At 57.3% G+C, this 23549-nt stretch overlaps 2 protein-coding genes across 5 annotated transcripts in view; both read left to right on the forward strand.

Moving 5' to 3' along the window:
• RGS12 (regulator of G protein signaling 12) overlaps window positions 1-1557 on the forward strand; it is a 148267-nt gene extending 146710 nt beyond the window's left edge. For all 4 annotated transcript variants that reach the window (XM_063723294.1, XM_063723299.1, XM_063723295.1 and 1 more), the window contains one exon: window positions 1104-1557. In XM_063723294.1, coding sequence (XP_063579364.1) covers window positions 1104-1333 — 230 coding nt within the window. In that variant the 3' untranslated portion in view covers window positions 1334-1557. The remainder of the gene's footprint in view (window positions 1-1103) is intronic.
• A 1933-nt stretch (window positions 1558-3490) lies between these two features.
• HGFAC (HGF activator) lies at window positions 3491-11172 on the forward strand. Its single transcript, XM_024246212.3, has 14 exons — window positions 3491-3775; window positions 4386-4566; window positions 4704-4800; window positions 4995-5074; window positions 5683-5805; window positions 5957-6088; window positions 6269-6379; window positions 6465-6639; window positions 6912-6997; window positions 7731-7983; window positions 9187-9326; window positions 9590-9730; window positions 9823-9971; window positions 10917-11172. Exons 1-14 carry the CDS (start codon window positions 3557-3559, stop codon window positions 11097-11099), a joined length of 2070 nt encoding a protein of 689 aa, XP_024101980.3. The 5' UTR covers window positions 3491-3556; the 3' UTR covers window positions 11100-11172.
• The last annotated feature ends 12377 nt before the right edge of the window (window positions 11173-23549 follow it).

A 23549-nucleotide genomic window follows, 5' to 3' on the forward strand; every position in this document is an offset into this window, starting at 1 on the left:
TCGCCCCCACTGTACAGATGGGGGTTGGGGTCACTGGGCGGGTCGGTAATGTCACCCCCACTGTACAGATGGGGGGGTGGGGTCACTGGGCGGGGAAGGGCTGGGCTCTCCCAGCACGGGGGCTTCACTGCCCCTGCCCAGGTCCTGGGGTCCTGCCATGGAGCTCCGGGCGGCGCGTGAACCCAGCCACTCTGCGTGCACCATTCACTTTCCTTGGCCCCAGCCTTCGTTGGCTCCTGGGGACTCCACCCTGGCATAGACACAACTGTGTCCTCCAGGGGTCCACGTGGAGGTGACCAGATGTGGCAGGGCAGTGACGCCCTGGGTAGGGAGGCCTCCCGGGGGTGCTGGAAAGGAGATGGCCTGCCCACGTTGGGTCTAGAAGCTTCCAAGGCTGGCTCAGGCAGCCAGGATCTCCTGGGGCTGGAGTGGGCATTGGAGCCAGAAGTGGGGCCAGAATCACTGACCAGCCGGAAAGAGGGGCCTCAGTAGGGGGCCAGGGATGGAGGGGGAGGGGACATGAGAGGCAGGCCCAGAGCAGGGTGTGTGCGGTGAAGACGGTGCTGAGGCAGCAAGCCAGGTGGGCGAGCAGGTGGCCAGCCTGGTAGGGTGGGATGGGGCAGCAGACACAGGGCTCAGGGCCCGTTCCACCAGACCAAGAGGGTCCAGCCTATCTGGAACTGAACCCTAGTGCTCAGCCCCCTGGGGGTGGCTTTTGAGGATGGGCCCTGGGCCTGGGGGTGGGCCCTGAGGACGCCCCCAGGAGGAATTAGGGGTCACTTGGGGCGGGGGCTCCGCCGGGGGCCCAGCTCTGTTCCTGAGCTGCAGTGGGGAAGCAGGGTGGTAGGGTTTCTGAGTGGGTCGGCTCCCCCACTTGGTGGCAGGTGTTCTGCGGAGGGCTCTGGGAACACTGCACCTCCCCTGGGCGTACCTGCCCCAGCCCGGAGGCCCACAGCGGGCCAGCTGCCTCTGGGATGTGTTTGGGTATTTCAGGAACCCCTCCCATGCCGAGTGTCTGTGTGGGGGCCTTCGGGGTAGGGGGTGGGTTCCGGGAGCCCAGGGCCGGGCCAGGCAAGTGACAGCTTCTCTTCTCCTTGTGACAGGAAGTGGGACCCATGGCAGCCGAGGCCTCCCGGTCAACAGAATCATCGATGTGGATCTTGTAACTGGCTCGGCGCCCGGGCGGGATGGTGGCATAGCGGGGGCACGGGCTGGCCCTGGGAGGTCGCAGGCCAGTGGTGGGCCTCCTACGTCAGACCTCCCTGGCCTGGGCCCCGTCCCAGGTGAGCCTGCTAAGCCCAAGGCCAGCGCGCACCACGCCACCTTCGTCTGAGCTGCCCTGGCCTGGCCAACTCTCCTGTGGATGTGTCGGGGTGGGGCCGCCCAGGTGGATTCTTTGGGCCTCAGAGGGGCCACCCTGGCCACCACACCCTCAGGAGCCCAGCCAGGAGGGCAGGGGGTGACCTCGCTGGAGGCACTGGTCCCGGACATTCACCATGCTGGCCATGGGGCTCCCTGGCCCTGGCCCCCTGCTGCCCAATAAAGCATTTCTGAGGACCCAAGCGTCGGCCTGGTGCTGGGTGCTGGGGACACAGCCTCCTCGTTCTCGGGGACTCTGAGCATATTCCCAGGAGGTCGTGCAGGAGACAGAGGGGCCTGAGGAGGAGAAGTGCCCCAGGGTAAGGTCAAGGGGGCTTTGAGGAGAGGGAAGCTTGGCTCCTGGGGCCTGAGGGCCAGGACCAGATGGCAGAGACTGGCTCTCGCCGTCACGTGGGGACCCTGCCCCGGCCTTGTTTAGCAGGGTGGTCTGAGGGCCTTTCTGGGGAGGGACCATGGAAACTGCAACTGGACGGCAGAGGAAGTCTAGAAAGAGCCCTGGGCCTGTGCCAAGGCCCTGGGGCTAAGGAGGGTCTGATTACAGAAAGGGAGCCAGGTGTGGCTTCTGGGGAGGCCGGGGCCATGGGGGCTGGGTTGAGTCAGAAGAGGCAGGGCCATTCCCCAGGTTGCCTTGATGGAACCCCTAAAGTCGAGTACCCTCGGTACAGGGTGGTCGGTGAGCTCCTCAGAGCATCCTAGAGGCCTGAGAGCACAGCCAGTCCACTGGGGCTGTTCTAGAAGCTTCCAGGGAGTGGATACACCCCACTTAGTGGTGCTCTAGGAAGGGGGCTGGGGGATGGGTCGGAATGGAAGATGAAGCCCAGTGCCAGCTGTGTGTACCACCTACCACGGTGCCTGCTGTGGCCCCAGGGCCCACCACACCTCTGCATTCACTGTGCCCCCAGGACCCACTAGGAGCCCGCATCCATCCTGCTCCCAGGACCCACCACGCCTCCACATTCACCGTGCCCCCAGGGCCCACCACGCCCCCGCATTCACCGTGCCCCCAGGGCCCACAATGACCTCCCTCCCCCCGCCCCGCCATTCACCGTGCCCCCAGGGCCCACCACGCCCCCGCATTCACCGTGCCCCCAGGGCCCACCGTGCCTCCATGTCCGCTGTGCCCCCGGGGCCCACGGTGTCAAGCTGGGTGGTCAGTGGGTGTCCATTCTCTCTCCCTCTGCACAGACAGGCAAATGGGGGGCAGAGAGAGGGGGTTTGGGGATTACAGGGAGGCAGCTTCAGCCCTCGCTGGTCTCCAGGCCACAGTGGTTCACTCACCCCTCTTCCCACCTCAGCAGCCCTGGGATGCGGCTGCTGACTCAGGAGGAACCCGAGGCGCCGTAGCGGCTGCTCCAATATTGCAGAAGAGGTTCCTCAGGCAGCTCTGCCCACAGCCCCAAGTCACGAATTCCGTGACTTCAGCTCCATCCGGGTGGCAGTGGCGTCCCCATCCCAGGCCCCAGGGTACCTGGCCCAGGGTTGTGCTGCCGCAGACTTGGCCTGGACCATCCAGGGGGCGGTGGGGAGCTGGGGTTGGAAAGGCTTCTTGGAGTGGACTCCTGGGTCTGTCTGGGAGACGGGGAGGAAGGGACACGCTGAACATCGCCAGGGGCTGCTGGGGGGCCCTGGCCACCCTCAGAGTCAGAACAGGCAGGGGGGGCAGGATCTCAGGTCATCATATGCTACGCTCAGCCATTGCGTGGCCCCTCTCCTCCCTATGCCTAGCCTTTTGGCCAGCCCTGGGGCCACCGAGAGGAGGCAGCACCGAACCCTCCAGGAGCCCCCAGTGCTGCCGTCTGTGGGACAGGGACAATCCCATCCCCACCGCTACTGTCTGTGCTGTGCTGGGCACAGAGCTGGACACCTCCAAGGCTCAGCACCCACAGTGGCTCTCATCATGGACAATTCACAGGCAGGTGGTGGCCAGCTCTTTGGCCTGCAGGGACTGGGAGCTGTGCCAGACCATCTAGGCCCCAACCTATCTGCATTATCCTGGAAGACTTCCTGGAGGAGGCTTCTAAGCTGAGGCCCAAGGACCATGTCAGGTCTAGGACTAGGACCAGTGCAGGCCGAGGCCAGAGAGACAGCTGGGCTTCCAGGTAGGGTCAAAGTGAGGTGGGCAGCAGGTGTGGGGGCCAGGGGACTCCGGGACTTCCTCTCCGGCTGGGCCCGCCTGATGTGGGAGGCAGCCAGGGTTAATCATTTCCACGAAGCCTTGACCCCACCTGCCTTGGCCGCTCTGCTCCCGCCTCCCACTGCCCCTCAGGCCAGCTCAGGAGCCATGGGGCGCCGGGCCTGGGTCCCCAGCCCCTGCCCCCTACCGGGGCTGGGCCCCTTCCTCCTCCTCCTGCTGCTGCTGCTGCTGCCACAGGGGTTCCAGCCCCAGCCTGGCGGGGTGAGCACTGACCTTGTCGCAGTGCGACCAGAGGTTCCCTGTGGCTACTCGGGGTCCTTGGGAGGCCAGAGGGAGGGTCACTGCAGAGCATGGGGATTTGAGGGAGCGGGGGTCCAAGCAGGGGGCTCACGTTGAAAGCTGGCCCTCACAGGGCAGGTGGGTGCTGGACTGGCCTTGGAGGCTGGGGCCTGGGCTCATGGAGCCCCGCCTGGGGGCTGTCATCCCTGTGCGGCCTGGCCTGGGCCCCTGTGGGTCTGGGGGCTGACCCCTCTCTCTGGGCCTCTGTCGGGTCTGGATGCGTGAGGTTGGGGGAACCTCCCAGGGCCTCCTAGCTGCTCCCATCACCGAGAACTGACGTCAGGGTTTAAGCCTGGTGGGTAGCAGTGCCTGGGCCTGAGTAGTGACCCTGAGCAGGTGTTAACTAGGGGCCGAGGGTGGGGAAGGTGTCAGGGCCTGGCTGAGGCCTCAGGAATGTCATGTGTCCTCCTGGAACCTGCTCCGAGATCTGGGGGCCCCAATATGGACACAGGCTCAGGGCTGTGACCTCCTGCCCGGCAGGACCTGAGTGTGAGGGTCCGTCCCACACTGACACCCTTTCTGCTCCTCCTAGAACCATACGGAGTCCCCAGAACCTAATGCCACAACGACCCCTGCGATCCCCACTATCCTGCTGACCTCTGTGACCTCTGAGACCCCAGCAACAAGTGCTCCAGAGGCAGAGGGACCCCAAAGTGGGGGGCTCCCGCCCCCGCCCAGGGCAGTTCCCTCGAGCAGTAGCCCCCAGGCCCAAGGTGGGTCAGGTGGGCCCGGGAGGAGGTGTCGTGCTTCACCTTAGGGCTGGGTGGGGGGAGCATGGCTGTGGCTGGAGGTCCTGAGGGGCTCGGGTGCCCCTCGAGGGAGCCCTGACCCCACCACCGCCTCCCCACAGCACTCACCGAGGACGGGAGGCCCTGCAGGTTCCCCTTCCGCTACGGGGGCCGCATGCTCCACGCCTGCACTTCGGAGGGCAGTGCCCACAGGAAGTGGTGGGTCTGGGCGGCCGGGGCACCCGAGCTGGGGTCACCTGCCCCACGCTGCCTGCTTTTCTGGGAGCCAGGCACACAGTAGGCGCTCACCACGCAGCAGGCGGACCCAGTGAACCCAGAGGCCCTCCAGGGTGGTGGGGTGGGGTGGGGGTCTCTGCCTGGGACCCCCATGCACGCAGGTGTCACCCCCGCAGGTGTGCCACAACTCACAACTACGACCGGGACAGGGCCTGGGGCTACTGTGTGGAGGCCACCCCGCCTCCAGGGGGCCCAGGTGGGTGCTGGGTTGGGTAGCCTGGGGCGGGCAGGGGGTGCTGGGCCAGGCCAGAGGGGCCAAGGGGAGGATGGGGCGGACCCGGGCAGGGGTCCTGGCTGGAGGGGAGCAGAAGAGGAGCTTCGGGGTTAACCCCGGTGGGTGCCAGAGCCTCTCCCAGGCGGGACCTACGTCTCATGGTGGCTGCGCGGCCATTGCCGGGGCCAAGGCGCCGCCTGGTGGTGAGGCTGGGCCCTGCAGCCACACAGGCGTGCCCCGGGTAGGGGACAGGTGCGCAGGGTCTGCGGGGTGCGGTGCCAGCCGCCCTGCTCGCACGGGTCCTAGGACACATGGGAGGGGGCTGCTGCCTGACAGTGTGGGTGTCGGGCTTCCAGGAAGCCACGTGCACAGCTGGGCCAGTGGCCCAGGTGCTGAGTGGGGAATGCTGGGAGGAAGGGGAGGTCTGTGCCCCTCCCAGGGACCTTGCACCCCGAGGGGCGTAGAGAGGGCCCCTTTGCTCTCAGAGCCCCTCACTGGGGCCTGATGGAGGCCTTAGCAAGCAGGGGATGTCACAGAGGGACCCTGAGGCTCCCAGCCTGCCCCTCATGGCCCCTCCCGCATGTCCCCAGCTGCCCTGGATCCCTGTGCCTCCGGCCCCTGCCTCAATGGAGGCTCCTGCTCCAATACCCAGGACCCCCAGTCCTACCACTGCAGCTGCCCCCGGGCCTTCACCGGCAAGGACTGTGGCACGGGTGAGCTGGGCCTCGGAGGTCCGCAGGGGTCCAGGGGCTGGAGCAAGTCCCAGAAGGATGGGAGAACAGGTGGCTGCCCGAGTGCAGGGGAGGGGCCCTGCAAGGGGACAGCGGGTGGCCAGGGTGTGAGGGCTTACTGTGCACCCCTCAGAGAAATGCTTTGATGAGACCCGCTACGAGTACCTGGAGGGGGGCGACCGCTGGGCCCGCGTGCGCCAGGGCCACGTGGAACAGTGCGAGTGCTTGGGGGGCCGGGCTCGGTGCGAAGGCACCCGACATACAGGTGCGCCATGGGGTGTGAGCCGTGCCACTGACCCCTGATGGGTGTCCCTGTCCCCACCCGAGTGGGAGGAATGGCCTGAGGTCACCCAGAAACGAGGGACAAGGGGTGGACCCCGGCCCCGACTCCGCTGTCGTGGGGCACTGCGCGGCCCCTGGCCCAGCTCCTCGGCCCTGCCCCCAGCTTGTCTGAGCAGCCCTTGCCTGAACGGGGGCACCTGCCACCTGATCGTGGCCACCGGGACCACCGTGTGTGCCTGCCCACCAGGCTTCGCCGGGCGGCTCTGCAACATCGGTGAGTGGGTCAGCCTCCCTGGGTGCCCTGGGGCAGTGCCGGGTGGACCCACCGTGGGCCGGCCTCACTGCCCCTCTGCCCACAGTGCCCGATGAGCGCTGCTTCTTGGGGAACGGCACTGGGTACCGTGGCGTGGCCAGCACCTCAGCCTCGGGCCTCAGCTGCCTGGCCTGGAACTCTGATCTGCTCTACCAGGAGCTGCATGTGGACTCAGTGGGCACCGCGGCCCTGCTGGGCCTAGGCCCCCACGCCTACTGCCGGTCAGCACCACGCCACTCCAGGCCGCCGCACGCGGGGCAGGCAGGGTTTGTCCTGGGGAGAGGACCCCCGGCTCCCTAGGACCCAGGCGGGGCCAGCCCCGTCCAGACAGGCCCTGGAACCTCTGCCTGGGAGGCTGCCCGAGGGAGGGCCGCGCTCTTCCCACTGCTCCAGGTGTGGGGAGCCGCCCTGCTGGGGGTTCCGATGCCCCCTCCCCATGCCCTCTTCGAGGGGTGGTGTGACTCCCCGCCAGCCCCCTGCCTGTGCACCGCAGGAATCCGGACAATGACGAGAGGCCCTGGTGCTACGTGGTGAAGGACAGCGCGCTCTCCTGGGAGTACTGCCGCCTGGAGGCCTGCGGTGTGCGGCTGGTGGGGGGTGCTGCCTTGGGCCCCACCGAGGTCACAGCAGTTTTCCCCGTGGTCCTCCTAGCCCCTCCCCACACCTGGCTACTGCACCTCTGACAGCTGGGGAAACTGGAGCTCACAGGGTCAGGCTGGTCCAAGGTCACGCAGTGGGTCGGTACTGGGGTCACAGTGGGGAAGCAGCCCGCTGCAGGGGGCTGGTCACCAGGCGACAGCCTCAGGGTGGCACCTGCCCAGCCTGGACCATGCCCAGGATGGCCCCAGAGGCCTTTCAGGGAGGTGCAGGGAGGACAGTGTGCAGGCTCCCCAAAGGCATTCCTGGCATCGGACCCTGGGCGGGCAGCCCCCGCAGAGGCCACCTGCTTCCTGCCCTGGGGAGAGGCTCCCTGGCTCCCCAGGACCCAGGTGGGGCCAGCCCGGGGCTCTCATGTGGGGGTCTCTGACTGTGCTGGGGCTGGCTGTGGGGTTCCAGGCTGCTGAGGGGGTCACAAGGGCCTCCGTGTGTCCAGCCACTCTGGCCCTCACGGAGCCTCGGGATTGGGCATCGAACCCCATTCTACAGATTTGGAAACTGAGGGCAGAGGTGGGTGGGTGCCAGGGCCTGAGTGGCATGGACAGGGGGTCCAGCCATGGCCCTCTGCAGCGCCTCCTGCCGGGTAGGGCCTGTGTGTGGAAGGGGGCTGGCCCTGTGAACCCCAGGGGTGTGACCCGGTGACCTTTGCTCCCAGAATCCCTCACCAGAGTCCAACTGTCACCGGATCTCCTGGCGACCCTGCCTGAGCCAGCCTCCCCGGGGCGCCAGGCCTGTGGCAGGAGGCACAAGAAGAGGACGTTCCTGAGGCCACGCATCATTGGCGGCTCCTCCTCGCTGCCCGGCTCGCACCCCTGGCTGGCCGCCATCTACATCGGGGACAGCTTCTGCGCCGGGAGCCTGGTCCACACCTGCTGGGTGGTGTCGGCTGCCCACTGCTTTTCCCACAGGTGCACCTCCTCTGGGCCCCAGTCACCTGCCCTGAGGCCCCGCACAGCATCCAGCATCACTACGCGCCTGTCCCCACCCGCTTGCAGACCCCATCCCGGTGCCTCCACTGACCCCTTCCCAGGGTCCCCGATAACCCTCTCTGACCTCTCTGGGACTTGGGGCTCAGTCGTGAGCTGGGCGTGCATGGACATTCCAGAAACCCTGTCCCTATTTAGGGAGCCCAGGGGTCAGGGATGTTTCCACAGAGGACCCGGCGCCTGCGGAGGGTGCAGTGGGCGAGGTCCTGTCCTCCCCACAGGCCCCGTCCCTCCCAGAGTCCTGGCTCTCAGTAGGAAGCCAGGGAGTGCAGTGACAACGCGTCAGAGCCCTAGGAGCCCAAGCACAGCCAGGGAAACTGAGGCCCAGCCCACTCAGCCGGCTCCCCTCAGTGGGGGCGCACAGCCACCCAGGCCCACACTCTGGGAGGCGGGCCTCAAGTGGGGGAGACCCTGAGACGGAGCAGCCTGGGCCAGACGCCCTTCCACCTTCAATGGGCACCCCAGTAATTAGGGGCAGGGGTCTGGCCAGCCGAGGGTCTGGCAGCCTTTCAAAGACCACAGCTCCCAGGGTGGGGTCCTGCGTGGCCCTGCAGAACCTGCAGCCGGCGGCTCCTGGGCCTGCAAATGGGGCCAGAGCCCTCCTCAGTGTGGAGAAATGGGGTTCCCCACATGGAGCCCAGGGCAGGAGGCCGAGGCAGTGTGGAGTGACCTCCACACAGCAGATGGGAGCCAGGCTGACCCAGCGGCCCGGGCTCTGTGCCCAGCAGGAGTGAGGGCTGCATCTGGGGACCCCACAATGTGGATGGAAGCTGGGGCAGGGCCTTAGCAGGCCAGGTCTCCACCCACTCGGGTCTGGCCTTGCAGCTGATCCTGCCTGGGCTTGGCCTGAGACTCCCCACAGGGCTTGTGACCAGTGTTGTCTGGAGGGATGGCACCGCATTTCAGCTCCCATGCCCGGATCTGGGGGTGACTGGCAATAGCCCCTGCTTGGTGGCCCCCATCTCCCCAGTATCAACAGCCCACACCCAGGCACCAGCTCAGACCTCTCCCCGGGACCAGGGTCCCACACCATTGGCCTCCGTGGGCCTGACAGGGGGTGGGGAGAGGTGAGCCTGGTGGCCAGGGGAGGGCTGGTCCATGCAGCCTCCAGCCCCCCTTGCACAGCCCCCCCAGGGAAAGCGTCTCCGTGGTGCTGGGCCAGCACTTCTTCAACCGCACAACGGACGTGACGCAGACCTTCGGCATCGAGAAGTACATCCCGTACACCCTGTACTCAGTGTTCAACCCCAGCGACCATGACCTCGGTGAGCTCCAGCGTGTCGTGGCCGCACTCTGGGCAGGTGGGCCCTGTGCCCCCCAGGCCAGGCCCAGACAGGGGCAGGAGCTGGGCAGACATGTGGTGCGGGGGAAGCTGGGGGCAGGGCAGGGAGGACAGGGCACTGCTCCCTTCTGGATCTCCCAGGCTGCCTCGTGGAACCCACTGGCTACCCTCCCTCCATCACGGGCCCCGACAGCCTCCCATTTAGCCCGCACACCACAGGCTGACCCTGGCCACTCTTCTGATCAGTCCTGATCCGGCTGAAGAAGAAAGGGGACCGCTGTGCCACACGCTCGCAGTTCGTACAGCCCATCTGCCTGCCTGAGCCCGGCAGCACCTTCCCTGCCGGACACAAGTGCCAGATTGCGGGGTGGGGCCACTTGGACGAGAGTGAGTTAGGAGGGGGGCGCCCAGCGCCCCGCCAGGGTGGACGGTGGCCAGCCACGGTGTGCGTGTCATGCTGAGGGCATCGTGTCCCACAGACGTGAGCGGCTACTCCAGCTCCCTGCGGGAGGCCCTGGTCCCCCTGGTCGCCGACCACAAGTGCAGCAGCCCTGAGGTCTACGGCGCCGACATCAGCCCCAACATGCTCTGTGCCGGCTACTTCGACTGCAAGTCCGACGCCTGCCAGGTGAGCTGGTGCCCGCCCCACCAGGACCTGAATGTTGGGGGCACAGCTGGTCCTGAGTCTCCGAGATGCTTGCCCCTGGGGATCCCAGAGCCTGGCGGCACCCCAACCTGGCAGGGCCAGCCAGGGACCCCTGGGCAGGGAGCACACTTACTGTCGGTGGCCAGCACCCCAGAGCCACCCAGACCCCTGCCGGAAGGGCGTCCTCCTCAGACAGAAGGGAAAACCCAGGCTCTGAGAGGGTTTTCAGGACAGTTCCCGGCCTTCCAGCCCAAGGCAGTGCTGTCCGTGTGACTCTAGGCACCAAAAGCCCCTTTGCCCTGAGTTCTCTCAAGCCAGCTCTTCAACCTTCAATAAGTTCTTCAACCTTCAATAAGCCCAACAGCCCAACCACGTCCTGGGCTCTGCAGGCCTGTGTGCTCAGGCAGCACGGCAACCCTGGCATGCGACAGCTCTTTTATGCCCCGTTTTATAGCTGGGGAGACTGAGCCCCAGGCAGTCAATTCACTCTTCCAAGGCCACAAAGCCCAGGAGTTGTAGAGTGGGTGGGGCTTGTCACAGGACCTCCCTAGGGGAAGTCAGGATGGCTTCCTGGAGGAGGGGGTGTTTGCACTGGTCCTGAGAGATGCGTAGGAGTTTTCCAGGGAGTGAAGAAGTCATTTCAGGAGGTGCTGGGACACAGGGTGGCTGTGTGGTCCACACAGGGTGCCTGTTGGTGGGGAGAGGGGGACTGTGACTTCAGGAAGGGAAATAACGTGGTTGGATGCCCTGGCCCAGCCAGTGCTGCCCCCAGGGAATGAGACACCTTTTCATGAGGTTCAGGAGAGTGGATCAGCTCCCTTGCTCAGAAATGCCTTTGTCCTCTGTCCCCAAGCTGCCACTTGGGGAAGAGGGGGGTCCCTGAACCAGGCCCCTGGGAGGGTGGCTCTGACCGGCGTCTCTGCCCAGGGGGACTCAGGGGGGCCCCTGGCCTGCGAGAAGAACGGCGTGGCTTACCTCTACGGCATCATCAGCTGGGGTGACGGCTGCGGGCGGCTCCACAAGCCAGGGGTCTACACTCGCGTGGCCAACTATGTGGATTGGATCAGCGACCGGATACGGCCTCCCAGGCGGCTTGTGGCTCCCTCCTGACCCTGCAGCGGGACACCCTGGTCCCCACCATTCCCTGCCTTGCTGACAATAAAGATATTTCCAAGAACCCGGCCCATGCTGCCTGGCCCCTGCCTGCGGCCCCGCCTTCCCCTCCAGGCCACGACTGGGGCCCAGGTCTATGCACAGCAGGCCTCAGGCTGCCGTTCTGGAGCCCACACAGTCCTCGGTGGAGATGGACCCTGTGGCCCCACAGGGGGGTCTGGCCTCACGGCCCAGAGGGTTGTCAGGGGATCAGGTCTGGGCCTCTCCAGGCCCCAGCAGAGTCCAGCCCCCTCCCAGGCCAGCCCCAGGCCGGGGCTCAGCACCTGGGTTGTCCCAGGGCAGGAAGTGGAAACCAAGTCCAGGCCCCTAGGCGTGGAGGAGTCCGATCCACGTGGTGCACGGAGTACTGAACCCTAAGAAGAGAGGCCCCACGGGAACACCCGCAGGCTGTCATTGGCCTTCCAGATGGCAGCCCGCCTGACCAAGCCTGGGCTGCACTTCCTGGGAGGGAGGAGGCCACAGGCTGCCTCTGTGGGGGCTGAGGGAGGGAGGGGCCCACGTGCCAGATGGGGCCCAGTTAGAGGGTCACTGCTGGGCTGGCAGAGGCTGTACCCTCCCTCCAGCCAGGGAGGACAGGAGAGAGGAGGAGGTGGGGCCAGAGGGCAGAGAGGGCAGGAGTGTGGCGGGTTGGGGGCAGGCCTCCTCCCTGCTCCGAGGCACCCAGGACCTTCTCTCCTGGGCCCCACCTCCTTCCTGGCGTCCTGGTCTCGGGGAGGCAGTGGTTTGCAGTTACAGCTGCTCCCTTTTGTCAGGAGCCCCTTCCCCAGCAGAGTGGCGCCGCCCCAGGCTGCACAGGAGGCTGGGAGGGCAGGAAACGGGGCATTGGGGCCACACAGTTACTGCCCCAAGCAAAGCCGGGTTCTGAGCAAAGAGGGAAGAGAGACACGGCCAGGCCCTTCTCCCCATGGCCCCTGCTGCTGTGCATGGGCCTCAGAGCCTTCGAGCTCACGGAACGAACTCGCCACTGAAGACCCCTGCCCCTGCCACAGTGTTGGAGCAGCCTGGGCAGTGGCTGGGGGACTGAGGCTGGCGCCCGTGCCCCAGGATCCTGAGAGTGGAGCCGCTCTTCCTCCTGAGTGTGGGGGCCTCCGGCAGCCGGTTCTGGGGCTCTGAACCACATGGCTTCAGCCCCACTTCACCCACATCCTATGTGAGCTGTCCCTGACTCTTCCCCTGTGAGCGGAGAGCATTTTCACGTGCTTCCTCGGCCTCTGTTGAGATAAATGTACACATTTTCCTTTTGGCTCCGCTAACGTGATGACTTCCATGATAGGTTTCCTCCCTCCCTCCCTCCCTCCCTCCCTCCCTCCTTCCCTCCCTCCCTCCCTCCCTTCTTCCTTCCTTCCTTTTCTTTCCTTTCTTTCTTTTTTTCTTTCTTCTTTCTTTCTTTCTCTTTCTTTCTTCTTTTTCTTTATTCTTTCTGTCTCTTTTTCCTTTCTTCTTTCTCTCTTTCCTTCTTTCTTCTTTCTTCCTTTCTTTTCTTTCTTCTTTCTCTTTCTCTTTCTTCTTTCTTTCTCTCTTTCTTTCTCTTTTTTCTTTCTTCTTCTTTCTTCTTTCTCTCTTTCTCTTTCTTTCTTTTTCTTTCTCTTTTTTCTTCTTTCTTTCTCTCTGTCTTTTTCCTTTCTTCTTCTTTCTCTTTCTCTCTTTCTTCTTCTTCTTCCTTTCCTCTTTCTCTCTCTTTCTTTCTCTCTCTCTCTTTCTTCTTTCTCTCTTTCTGTTTTTCTTTTTTTCTTCTTTCTTTCTTTCTTTCCTTCCTTCCTTCCTTTCTTTCTCTTTCTTTCTTTCTTTCTTTCTCTCTCTCCCTCTTTCTGTCTCTCTCTCTCTTTCTTTCTTTCTTTCTTCTTTCTTTTTCTTTCTTTTCTTTCTTTCTTTCTTAAACAGGGTCTCACTCTGCCGCCCAGCCTGGAGTGCAGTGGCACGATCTCGGCTCACCACAACCTCTGCCTCCCAGGCTCAAGCGATTCTTCTGCCTCATCCTCCTGAGTAGCTGGGATTACAGGTGCCTGCCACCACGCCCAGCTAATTTTTGTATTTTTAGTAGAGATGGGGTTTCACCATGTTGCCCAGGCTGGTCTTGAACTCCTGACTTCAAATGATCCACCCGACTCGGCCACCCAAAGTGCTGGGATTACAGGTGTGAGCCATTGTGCCCAGCACATGATAGGTTTTCTAACTCAGGTTGGCCTTGTATTCCTGGAGTGGACGGTATTGAGCTGGAGTGCGAGCTGGGGTCTTCCCTTTGCCCCTCCCACTTGTGCCCTGCTTGTTCCCCTCGTGCTCTGCCTCGGGAGGCTGGCCTCTGTGGTCTGCAATGGGCTGTGCACTCTCTTGTTTCTTGTTGGGCTATTGGGAGCTCCAGCAGGAGATCAGAGGCAGGTGAGAGAGACTGGGCATGTATTTTCCTGGCTCCCTTTCTTTGGGGTCACCTCAGTGTTTCAGGTGGAATTATGTCCTTCTAGAATTCATATGATGGCTGGGCGCAGTGGCTCACGCCTGTCATCCCAGCACTTTGGGAGCCCCAGGTGGGAATTCAAGACCAGCCTGGGCAACACGGTGAAACCCAGTCCCCACAAAAAAATTAGCCGGGCATGGTGGCATGCACGTGTAGTCTCAGCTACTCAGGAGGCTGAAGGGGAAGGATCACCTGAGCACAGGAGGTGGAGGTCGCAGTGAGCCATGATCACGCCGCTGCACTCCAGCCCGGGTACAGAGCAGGATCCTGTTTTAATAAATTAATTAATTCATAGTTGAAGTCCTAACCCCTAGTAGCCCAGCATGTGACTGTATTTGGAGATAGAATGTTTAAAAAGGCAATCAAATTCAAATTAGGTTATTAGGATGGGCACTAACTCAATATGACTGGTGTCCTAATGAGAAGAGGAAATTTGGACTGTCCACCTGAAATAATCAAAAGGATCAGAATCTAGTTTAAAAGAGCGTATGCAGGCATGAAGCTGAAAATAGCCACTCGGCACACACAGACTCCAGAGGATTAGGGCCAGTGCCCCAAAGCCAAAAAGTGAAGGTCTTGCTTATACAGGCAGAAAATAAACAAATTGAACAGGGTTACAGTGCTTCCTGTGCAAGGCTGGTTTATGAGCCACAGCAATTTGATTAATCACAGCTTGTTTTCTTCTCCTTTTCCAATTTGAAAGAGTCTATTGAACGTTCTGTCTTAGACAACGTGGTGGCCAGTGAGGTCTCTGTGTAAGAGAAGTCAGAGGGGAGCAAATCTACAGTGAAGATCAACATGAAGAGGGAAGGGGTCTTCCCTGGTGTCCTGTAGTCTTTTATAACATTTTACAAAACAACGTAGGTAAAGAAAAGGCTAATCTATAATCAGAGGAATAAAGGTTACAGCTGCCTAAGCTATAGCTGCCTGTCATACGCAACTCAGGTCCTATAATCATGTTCCTTGAAGATGCAAAATAATTTAAAGTTCCAACAGCTTTGGTTTTGAATGGCTTCTCTTTATAGGATGCAGACATGTACAACGGGAAAGCGATGGGAGACACCTGGAGAGAAGACGGCTGTCCACAAACCAGGGCCAGAGGCCTGGAGCAGGTGCCCCCTGCTGGCCTCCAAGAGAGCCAAGCCTGCTGCCCCCTGGGTTTTGGACTTCTGGCTTCCAGAACTGTGAGGTGATAAGTTTCTCTTGTCGAAGGCATCCAATCTGTGGTAGTTTATTATGGTCCCCGTAGCAAACAAATACCCTCAGGTTGGCTGCGTCCTGGGACTGAAGGTCAGCACTGCTCTCAAGATGTAAATGACTTTCTCCTTCTGAGGCTCCAGGGTCCACTCCCGCCATTGCCAGCATTCTAGAACTGGTGTGGCCCCTCCACCTTCACCAGCCCCGGGCTCCCGAGTTTCTGACTGTGATTGTCCACATTTTAACCACAGCTTTGTATATAAAAACCCTCCTTGAACTGTTCCACTGTGTGTGCTCGCCTATTGGGACCCTGACTGATAACATGCTGTATTGGTTTTTAAAAACTTTTTTAAATTTATATTTTATTGGGGATTTTGCATGTATGTCTATGAGATTGGCCTACAATTTTCCTTTCCTATATTCTCTGAATGACTGTTATCAAGGCTATCCCAGCCTCATAAAATAAGTTCTTCTTTTATCAAAATTCACTGGAAAATTCTGTATATAGTTGGAAGGATCTATCCTTTGAAAGTTAAATGGAATTCACCCATAAAATTACCTGTCTTGGTGTTTTCTTTACAGGATTATATTTAACTACTGATTCAATGTCTTTAATAGTTATGGGACTAGTTTTATTTCTTCTTGAGCCAGTTACAGAAAGTTATGTTTTTATAAATTTATCTGTCAGCCAGGTGTGGTGGCTTATGCCTGTAATCCCAGCACTTTGGGAGGCCGAGGCAGGTGGATCACAAGGTTAGGAGTTCGAGACCAGCCTGGCCAACATGGCGAAACCCCATCTCTACTAAAAATACAAAAATTAGCCGGGCATGGTGGCAGGTGTCTGTAATCCCAGCTACTCAGGAGGCTGAAGCAGGAGAATTGCTGGAACCTGGGAGGCGGAGGTTGCAGTGGGCCGAGATCCTGCCACTGCACTCCAGCCTGGGCGACACAGCAAGACTCTGTCTCACAGAAAAAAAAAAAAAATTCATCTGTCTAATTTTTTATATTCATTGACATAAAGTTGTTCCTGGTTGTGATGGTTAATATTAAGTGTCAACTTGACTGGGTTGAAGGATATAAAGTATTGTTTCTGAGCGTATCTGGGTGTTTCTGAGTGTTGCCAGAAGAGATTAACAATTGAGTCAGTGGACTGGGAGAGGAAGACCCACTCTCAGGAAGGTTCACTGTGATGTTTAATACTGAGTGTCAACTTGATTGGATTGAAGGATACAAAGTATTGATCCTTGGTATGTCTGTTAGAGTGTGGCCAAAAGAGATTAACATTTGAGTCATTTGGCTGGAGAAGGCATATCCACCCTTTAGCTGGGTGGGTACCATCTAATCAGCTGCCAGTGTGGCTAGAATATAAGCAGGCACAAAAATGAAAAGACTAGACTGGCCTAGCCTCCCAGCCTACATCTTTCTCCTATGCTGGCTGCTTCCTGCCCTTGTTCATTGGACTTCAAGTTCTTCAGTTTTGGGACTCAGACTGGCTTTCTTTGCTCCTCAGCTTACAGATAGCCTATTGTGGGACCTTTGCAATCATGTGAGTTAATACTTCATAAACTCCCCTTTATATATGTATATCTATCTTATTAGTTCTGTCCCTCTAGAGAACCCTAATACAGATTTTGGTACCAGGAGTGGTTCTAGAAGAACAGAATATTAAGGATGGAGTTCTGCTGTTGGTTTGGGGGTTTCTGGAGTTGGCTGCTTAATATGATTAGACCCCAAAATGCTAAGGACTCTACTTCTAATGGTATGGAGAACACTGATAGTCTTTGGCATGAACTATTTAGAGAGTTATGCAAACTAAATGCATTTGACACTCTTGATTCACTGCTCATGAGAGGCAAAGAGTTTAGTGACTCTATACATAATACCTTTGACCATATGTGGAGAACCAAAGAACTAATGAAGCTGGTTGGTTGCTCCTAAAGTTCAGTGGACAAAATGATGAAAGAAAATGATGAACTCAGGGATTCTAACTCTCAGCTTCAGAAGCAGATACTGAGCCTCAAATCTTCTAAGATTGCCCTCAGTGAGAGTCTTATCTCCTGTAGAGAAAGAGCTGAAATCGTGGAAAAGCAGACACAAGCTCTTACCGTGCGAGTGACTGACCTGCAATGAAAGGGGCGTGCACAGCCTCGCCAGGTGTCTACTGTTAAAGTGAGGGCACTGATTGGAAAAGAATAGGACCCTGCAACTTGGAATGGGGATGTGTGGGAGGACCCTGATGAAGCTGGGGACACTGAGTTTGTAATCTCTGATGAACCTTTTTCACCAGAAGAAAGAGCTTCCCCATCCCCAGTAGTGGCAACATTCCCTCCCCAACCCATGCTGTCATCAGCCTTTCCACCTTTGTCTGAGGAGATAAATCCTGCACTGCCTGAGGCAACAGTGATGGCCTCCCCTGAGGCAGTTGCCAGGCAAGATAATGTTGATTCTCCTGAGGAGCCACCCCTAACACCCCTGTTTGTTTCTTGACCTATGACTAGACTAAAGTCCCAGTGGGCGCCTAGAGGTGAGGTTGAGAGTGTGACCCATGAGGAGGTGTGCTACACTCGAAAATAACCGTTTGAGTTCTCTAATTGATATAAACAGAAATTATATTTCTCCAGAACAGAAATCTGGAGAACAGGCATGGGAATGGATATTAAGGGTGTGGGATAATGGTAGAAGGAACATAGAGTTGGATCAGACTGGATTTATTGATTTGGGCCCACTAAGCAGGGACTCTGCATTTAATGTCACAGCTCAGGAGTTCAAAAAGGTTCTAATAGTTTATTTGCTTGGTTGGCTGACATATGGATTAAAAGATGGCCCACTGTGAGCAAGTTGGAAATGCCTGATCTCCCTTGGCGTAATGTAGAGGAAGGGATCCAAAGGCTTAGGGAGATTGGGATAGTGGAGTGGATTGGTCACTTTAGACCTACTCCTCCCAGCTGGGAGGGTCCAGAAGATATACCCTTGACCAATGCCTTGCGAAATAGATTTTTGAGGGCAGCACCTGTGTCTTTGAAGGGCCCTGTAATTGCTCTTCTCTGTATGTCAGATCTAACAGTGGGAACCACAGTCACTCAACTACAAAATTTAAATATGATTTAATGGGATGATGGGAATAACTGGATCCTGAGGTGGCAGGGGCCAAGTGGCAGCACGCAACCATCAAAGGCAAGGTGGGCACAGCTACCATAATGGACAGCAGAGGCAAAGTGGCAATCAGAATAGTCTGACTCGTGTAGAGCTCTGGCATTGGCTAATTAATCACGGTGTTCCTAAAAGTGAAATTGATAGGAAGCCTACTGCAATCCTGCTTAATTTATATAAGCAGAAAACTTCTAGGTCAAATGGACAAAAGACTAATATGAATTATAAAAACAGAGAATCACAGCCCCTCAATCAATTTCCAGACATGAGACAGTTTACAGACCCAGAACCCCTTGAATGAAGGGGAGGCTGGGTCCCCTTGAGGAAGGACTCAACTACACTACTGACAATTTATGCTGTTAATCTTTCTTTTGTTTTTTTTTTTTTTTTGAGACAGAGTCTTGCTCTGTCACCTAGGCTGGAGTTCAGTAGTGCAATCTGGGCTCACTGCAAGCTCTGCCTCCCGGGTTCACGCCATTCTCCTGCCTCAGCCTCCCAAGTAGCTGGGACTACGGGTGCCCGCCACCACACCCAGCTAATTTTTTGTATTTTTAGTAGAGACGGGGTTTCACCGTGTTAGTCTGGATGGTCTTGATCTCCTGACCTCGTGATCCGCCCGCCTTGGCCTCCCAAAGTGCTGGGATTACAGGCGTGAGCCACCGCGCCCGGCCTATGCTGTTAATCTTTCTCCCATCCTTCCCCAAGGAGACCTCCAGCCTTATACCAGGGTAACTGTGTTGGGGAAAGGGAAATGATCAGACATTTTGGGGACTACTGGACACTGGCTCTAAGATGACATTTATTCCAGGGGACCCAAAACGTCATCGTGGTCCTCCAGTTAAAGTAGGTGCTTATGGAGGTCAGGTAATTAATGGAGTTTTAGCTCAGGTCTGACTTACAGTGGGTCCAGTGGGTCCCCGGGCTCATCCTGTGGTCATTTCCCCAGTGCTAGAATGCATAATTGGTATAGACATACTTAGCAGCTGGTAGAACCCCCACACTGGCTCCCTGACTGGTAGAGTGAGGGTTATTATGGTGGGGAAGGCCAAATGGAAGCCATTAGAGCTGCCTCTACCTAGAAAAAGAGTAAATCAAAAACAATATTGCATCCCTGGAGGGTCTGCAGAGATTAGTGCCACCCACCATCGAGGACTTGAAAGACACAGGGGTGGTGATTCCCACCACATCCCCACTCAACTCTCCCATTTGGCCTTTGCAGAAGACAGATGGACCTTGGAGAATGACAGTGGATTACCGTAAGCTTAAGCAAGTGGTCACTCCAGTTGCAGCTGCTGTACCCGATGTGGTTTCATTGCCTGAGCAAATTAACACATCTCCTGGTACCTGGTATGCAGCCATTGTCTTGGCAAATGCCTTTTTCTCCATTCCTGTCCATAAGGCCCACCAGAAGCAATTTGCCTTCACCTGGCAAAGCCAGCAATATACCTTTACTGTCCTCCCTCAGGGGTATATCAACTCTCCGGCTTTGTGTCATAATCTTATTTGGAGAGACCTTGATCGCTTCTTGCTTCTGCAAGATATCACACTGGTCCATTACATTGATGACATTACGGTGACTGGACTCAGTGAGCAAGAAGTAGCAAACACACTGGACTTATTGGCGAGACATTTGTGTGCCAGAGGATGGGAAATAAATCCGACTAAAATTCAGGGACTTTCTACCTCAATAAAATTTCTAGGGGTCCAGTGGTTTGGGGCCTGTCGAGATATTCCTAAGGTGAAGGATAAGTTGCTGCATTTGGACCCTCTTACAACCAAGAAAGAGGCACAATGCCTATTGGGCCTATATTGGATTTTGGAGGCGACACATTCCTCATTTGGGTGTGTTACTCTGGCCCATTTACCGAGTGACCGGAAAGGCTGCCAGAACAGGAGAAGGCTCTGCAACAGGTCCAGGCTGCTGTGCAAGCTGCTCTGCCACTTGGGCCATATGACCCAGCAGATCCAATGGTGCTTGATGTATCAGTGGCAGACAGGGATGCTGTTTGGAGCCTCTGGCAGGCCCCCATAGGTGAATCACAGTGGAGGCCTCTAGGATTTTGGGGCAAGGCCCCGCCATCTTCTGCAGATAACTGTTCTCCTTTTGAGAGACAGCCCTTGGCCTGTTACTGGGCTTTGGAGGAAACTGAACGTTTGACTATGGGTCATGAAGTCACCCTGTGACCTGAACTGCCCCTCATGAACTGGGTGCTTTCCGACCCATCTAGCCGTAAAGTAGGTCGTGCATAGCAGCATTCCGGCATCACAGAAAAGTGGTGTATACATGATCGGGCTCGAGGGGGTCCTGAAGGCACAAGTAAGTTTTACATGAGGAAGTTGCTCAAATGCCCATAGTCTCCACTCCTGCTACCCTGCCTGCTCTCCCCCAGCCTGCGCCAATGGCCTCATGGGGAGTTCCCTATGATCATTTGCTGTGGTTTGCCATGGTTACTACGGGACTGAACGAAGGACGATGAATGTAGAAATGAAAACAAAAAACAAAAGAAACTATTTTAAAGGAAGGGCAAGGGGAAAAAGAGGGCTCCCAGTTTCTAGTGAGCAAGGGCAGCCACCTGAGCTTCTACAGCCCTTCATATTGGGTAGAAAGAGCAGGGAGCAGGAGGCAACGATTGGTCAGCTCCTTAATTGATCACAGGTTCACATTATTGCTAACAGGCTTCATAGTTGCCTAATCACAAGAAACACTTGTGCCCGGGTCGTGACTGCTCTCAGCAGTCCTTCTAGGCGGTGTATGCAGTTTGTCTGTTCACCAACAACCTGCTTTTATGAGAACAGTTTGCTGTTTACTCGTGTAGCCTCCAGTGGTATACTGAGTTGATCGTGACCCTCATTCTTTCGGCAACAATCATTTGACAGAGGAAGAGAAGACTAGGACCTGGTTCACAGATGGTTCTGCATGATACGCAGACACCACCCGAAATTGGACAGCTGCAGCACTACAGCCCCTTTTTAGGACATCCCTGAAGGACAGCGGTGAAGGTAAATCTTCCCAGTGGGCAGAACTTGGAGCGGTGCACCTGGTTGTGCACTTTGCATGGGAGGAGAAATGGCCAGGTGTGTGATTATGTACTGATTCATGGGCCGTAGACTATGGTTTGGCTGGATGGTCAGGGACTTGGAAGAAGCATGATTGGAAAATTGGTGACAAAGAAATTTGGGGAAGAGGTATGTGGATGGACCTCTCCGAGTGGTCAAAAACTGAAGATATTTGTATCCCCTGTGAGTGCTCACCAATGGGTGACCTCAGCAGAGGAGGATTTTAATAATCAAGTGGGTAGGATGACCTCTTCTGTGGACACCACTCAGCCTCTTTCCCCAGCCACCCATCATCGCCCAATGGGCCCATGAACAGAGTGGCCATGGTGGCAGGGATGGAGATTACACATGGAGATTCAGCAACATGGACCTCCACTCGCCAAGGCTGACCTGTCTACAGCCACTGCTGAGTGCCCAATCTGGCAGCAGCAGAGACTAACACTGAGCTTCAATATGGCACCATTCCTCAGAGTGATCAGCCAGCTACCCGGTGGCAGGTTGATTATATTGGACCTCTTCCATTATGGAAAGGGCAGAGGTTTGTCCTCACCGGAATAAGACACTTACTCCTGATGTGGGTTTGTCTATCCTGCACGCAGTGCTTCTGCCAAGACTACCATCCACAGACTCACGGAATGCCTCATCCACCATCATGGTGTTCCACACAGCATTGCCTCTGACCAAGGAACTCACTTTACAGCTACAGAAGTGTGGCAGTGGGCTCATGCTCATGGAATTCACTATCTTACCACGTTCCCCATCATCCTGAAGCAGCTGGATTGATAGAACGGGAGAATAGCCTTTCGAAGTCACAATTACAACACCAACTAGGTGACAATACTTTGCAGGGCTGGGGCAAAGTTCTCCAGAAGGCCATGTATGCTCTGAATCAGCATCCAATATATGATACTGTTTCTCCCTTAGCCAGGATTCACGGGTCCAGGAATCAAGGCACTGAAGTGGAAGTGGCACCACCATTTACCATCACCCCTAGTGATCCACTAGCAAAATGTTTGCTTCCTGTTCCCACGACATTATGTTCTGCTGGCCTAGAGGTCTTAGTTCCAGAGGGAGGAACGTTGCCACCAGGAGACATAACAACGATTCCAGAAGTTAAGATTGCCACCTGGACACTCTGGGCTCCTCCTACCTTTAAGTCAACAGGCTAAGAAGGAGTTACGGCGTTGGCTGGAGTGACTGACCCAGACTATCGAGATGAAATCAGTCTACAACTCCACAAAGGAGGTAAGTAAGAGTATGCATAGAATTACAAAAGATCCATTAGGGCGTCTATTAATATTACCATGCCCTGTGATTAAGGTCAATGGGAAACTACAACAGCCCAATCCAGGCAGGACTACAAATCACCCAGACACTTCAGGAATGAAGGTTTGGGTCGCTCCACCAGGAAAAAAAAAAAACATGAACTGCTGAGGTGCTTGCTGAAGGCAAAGGGAAATGGTGGAAGGTGAAGGAGGAGCAAAGGCACCTCTTACATGGTGGCAGGCAAAGAGCATGTGCAGGGAACTGCCCTTCATAAAACCAACAGATCTCATGAGACTTATTCACTCTCATGAGAACAGCACAGGAAAACCCCACCCCCACGATTGAATTACCTCCCACTGGATCCCTCCCACAACACATGAGGATTACGGGAGCTAATACTATTAATACAATTCAAGATGAGATTTGGGTGGGGACACAGCCGAACTGTATCAGGCATCCTATGGGCAGGCCAGAAGTGTTGGTCACCTCTTCCACCCATCCCTTACTGGCCAGAACTCACTCATACAGCCTTACCTGATGGGGGTGGGGGCGGGGGTGGGGGTGGGGGGCGGTGGCGGTACTGGGAAACATGGATGCACAAACGGGTGTGACCACAGGGTACAGTGCTTGCCACGCTCAGCTGACGTGTTTCTCTCCCACACACCAGGCCACTTGGAGATGCAAGACAAAGCAGCCCACCCCTGGTCACCATCATCCCCTTGGAATCCCCTTGGAAAACCCTGGATCATTTTGAAAGATGCTCATGGATATCATCTTATTTGGGGGCTCATCACAATATCAAGGTAGAAGAGGAAGCTGAGACCAGTAAGATCACATGGTAGCTAAAGGTGGTGTGGCTAGTCAGGGACAGGTCTCTTGGCCACAGAGCCACTGGCGGGCGGCAATGCACCACGACCTTGGGGTCTGGCAGAGATGGCAGTGTCCCTGGCCACAGTGTCCAGCAGCAGCATGGCAACCGCAGTAGAGCTCTGTAGTCAGACAGGGGTGCTGCTGTGACCTGAGACTGTGGGCTCCTTTGAAGTTGGTGACACTGCCCCTCGTGTGGAGCCCAGCTGTGCTGTGGGGCCGAGCTATGGTGTCCTCCTGTCTCAGGATGTGACTCTGTTTTCACTGTCCACCAGCTCTCCAGCCTTCCCCTTGGTTCTTGGAGACCTGATTTGCTTCCAGTCAACCCCTTCCTACTCAGTGGCCAGCCTATTTCTCCATTTGCAACCAGCAACCCTGGCTATAACTTCTGGGGAAAC

This window comes from Pongo abelii, chromosome 3 (genome assembly GCF_028885655.2).
Source record: "Pongo abelii isolate AG06213 chromosome 3, NHGRI_mPonAbe1-v2.0_pri, whole genome shotgun sequence".
Taxonomy (NCBI): Eukaryota; Metazoa; Chordata; class Mammalia; order Primates; family Hominidae; genus Pongo; species Pongo abelii.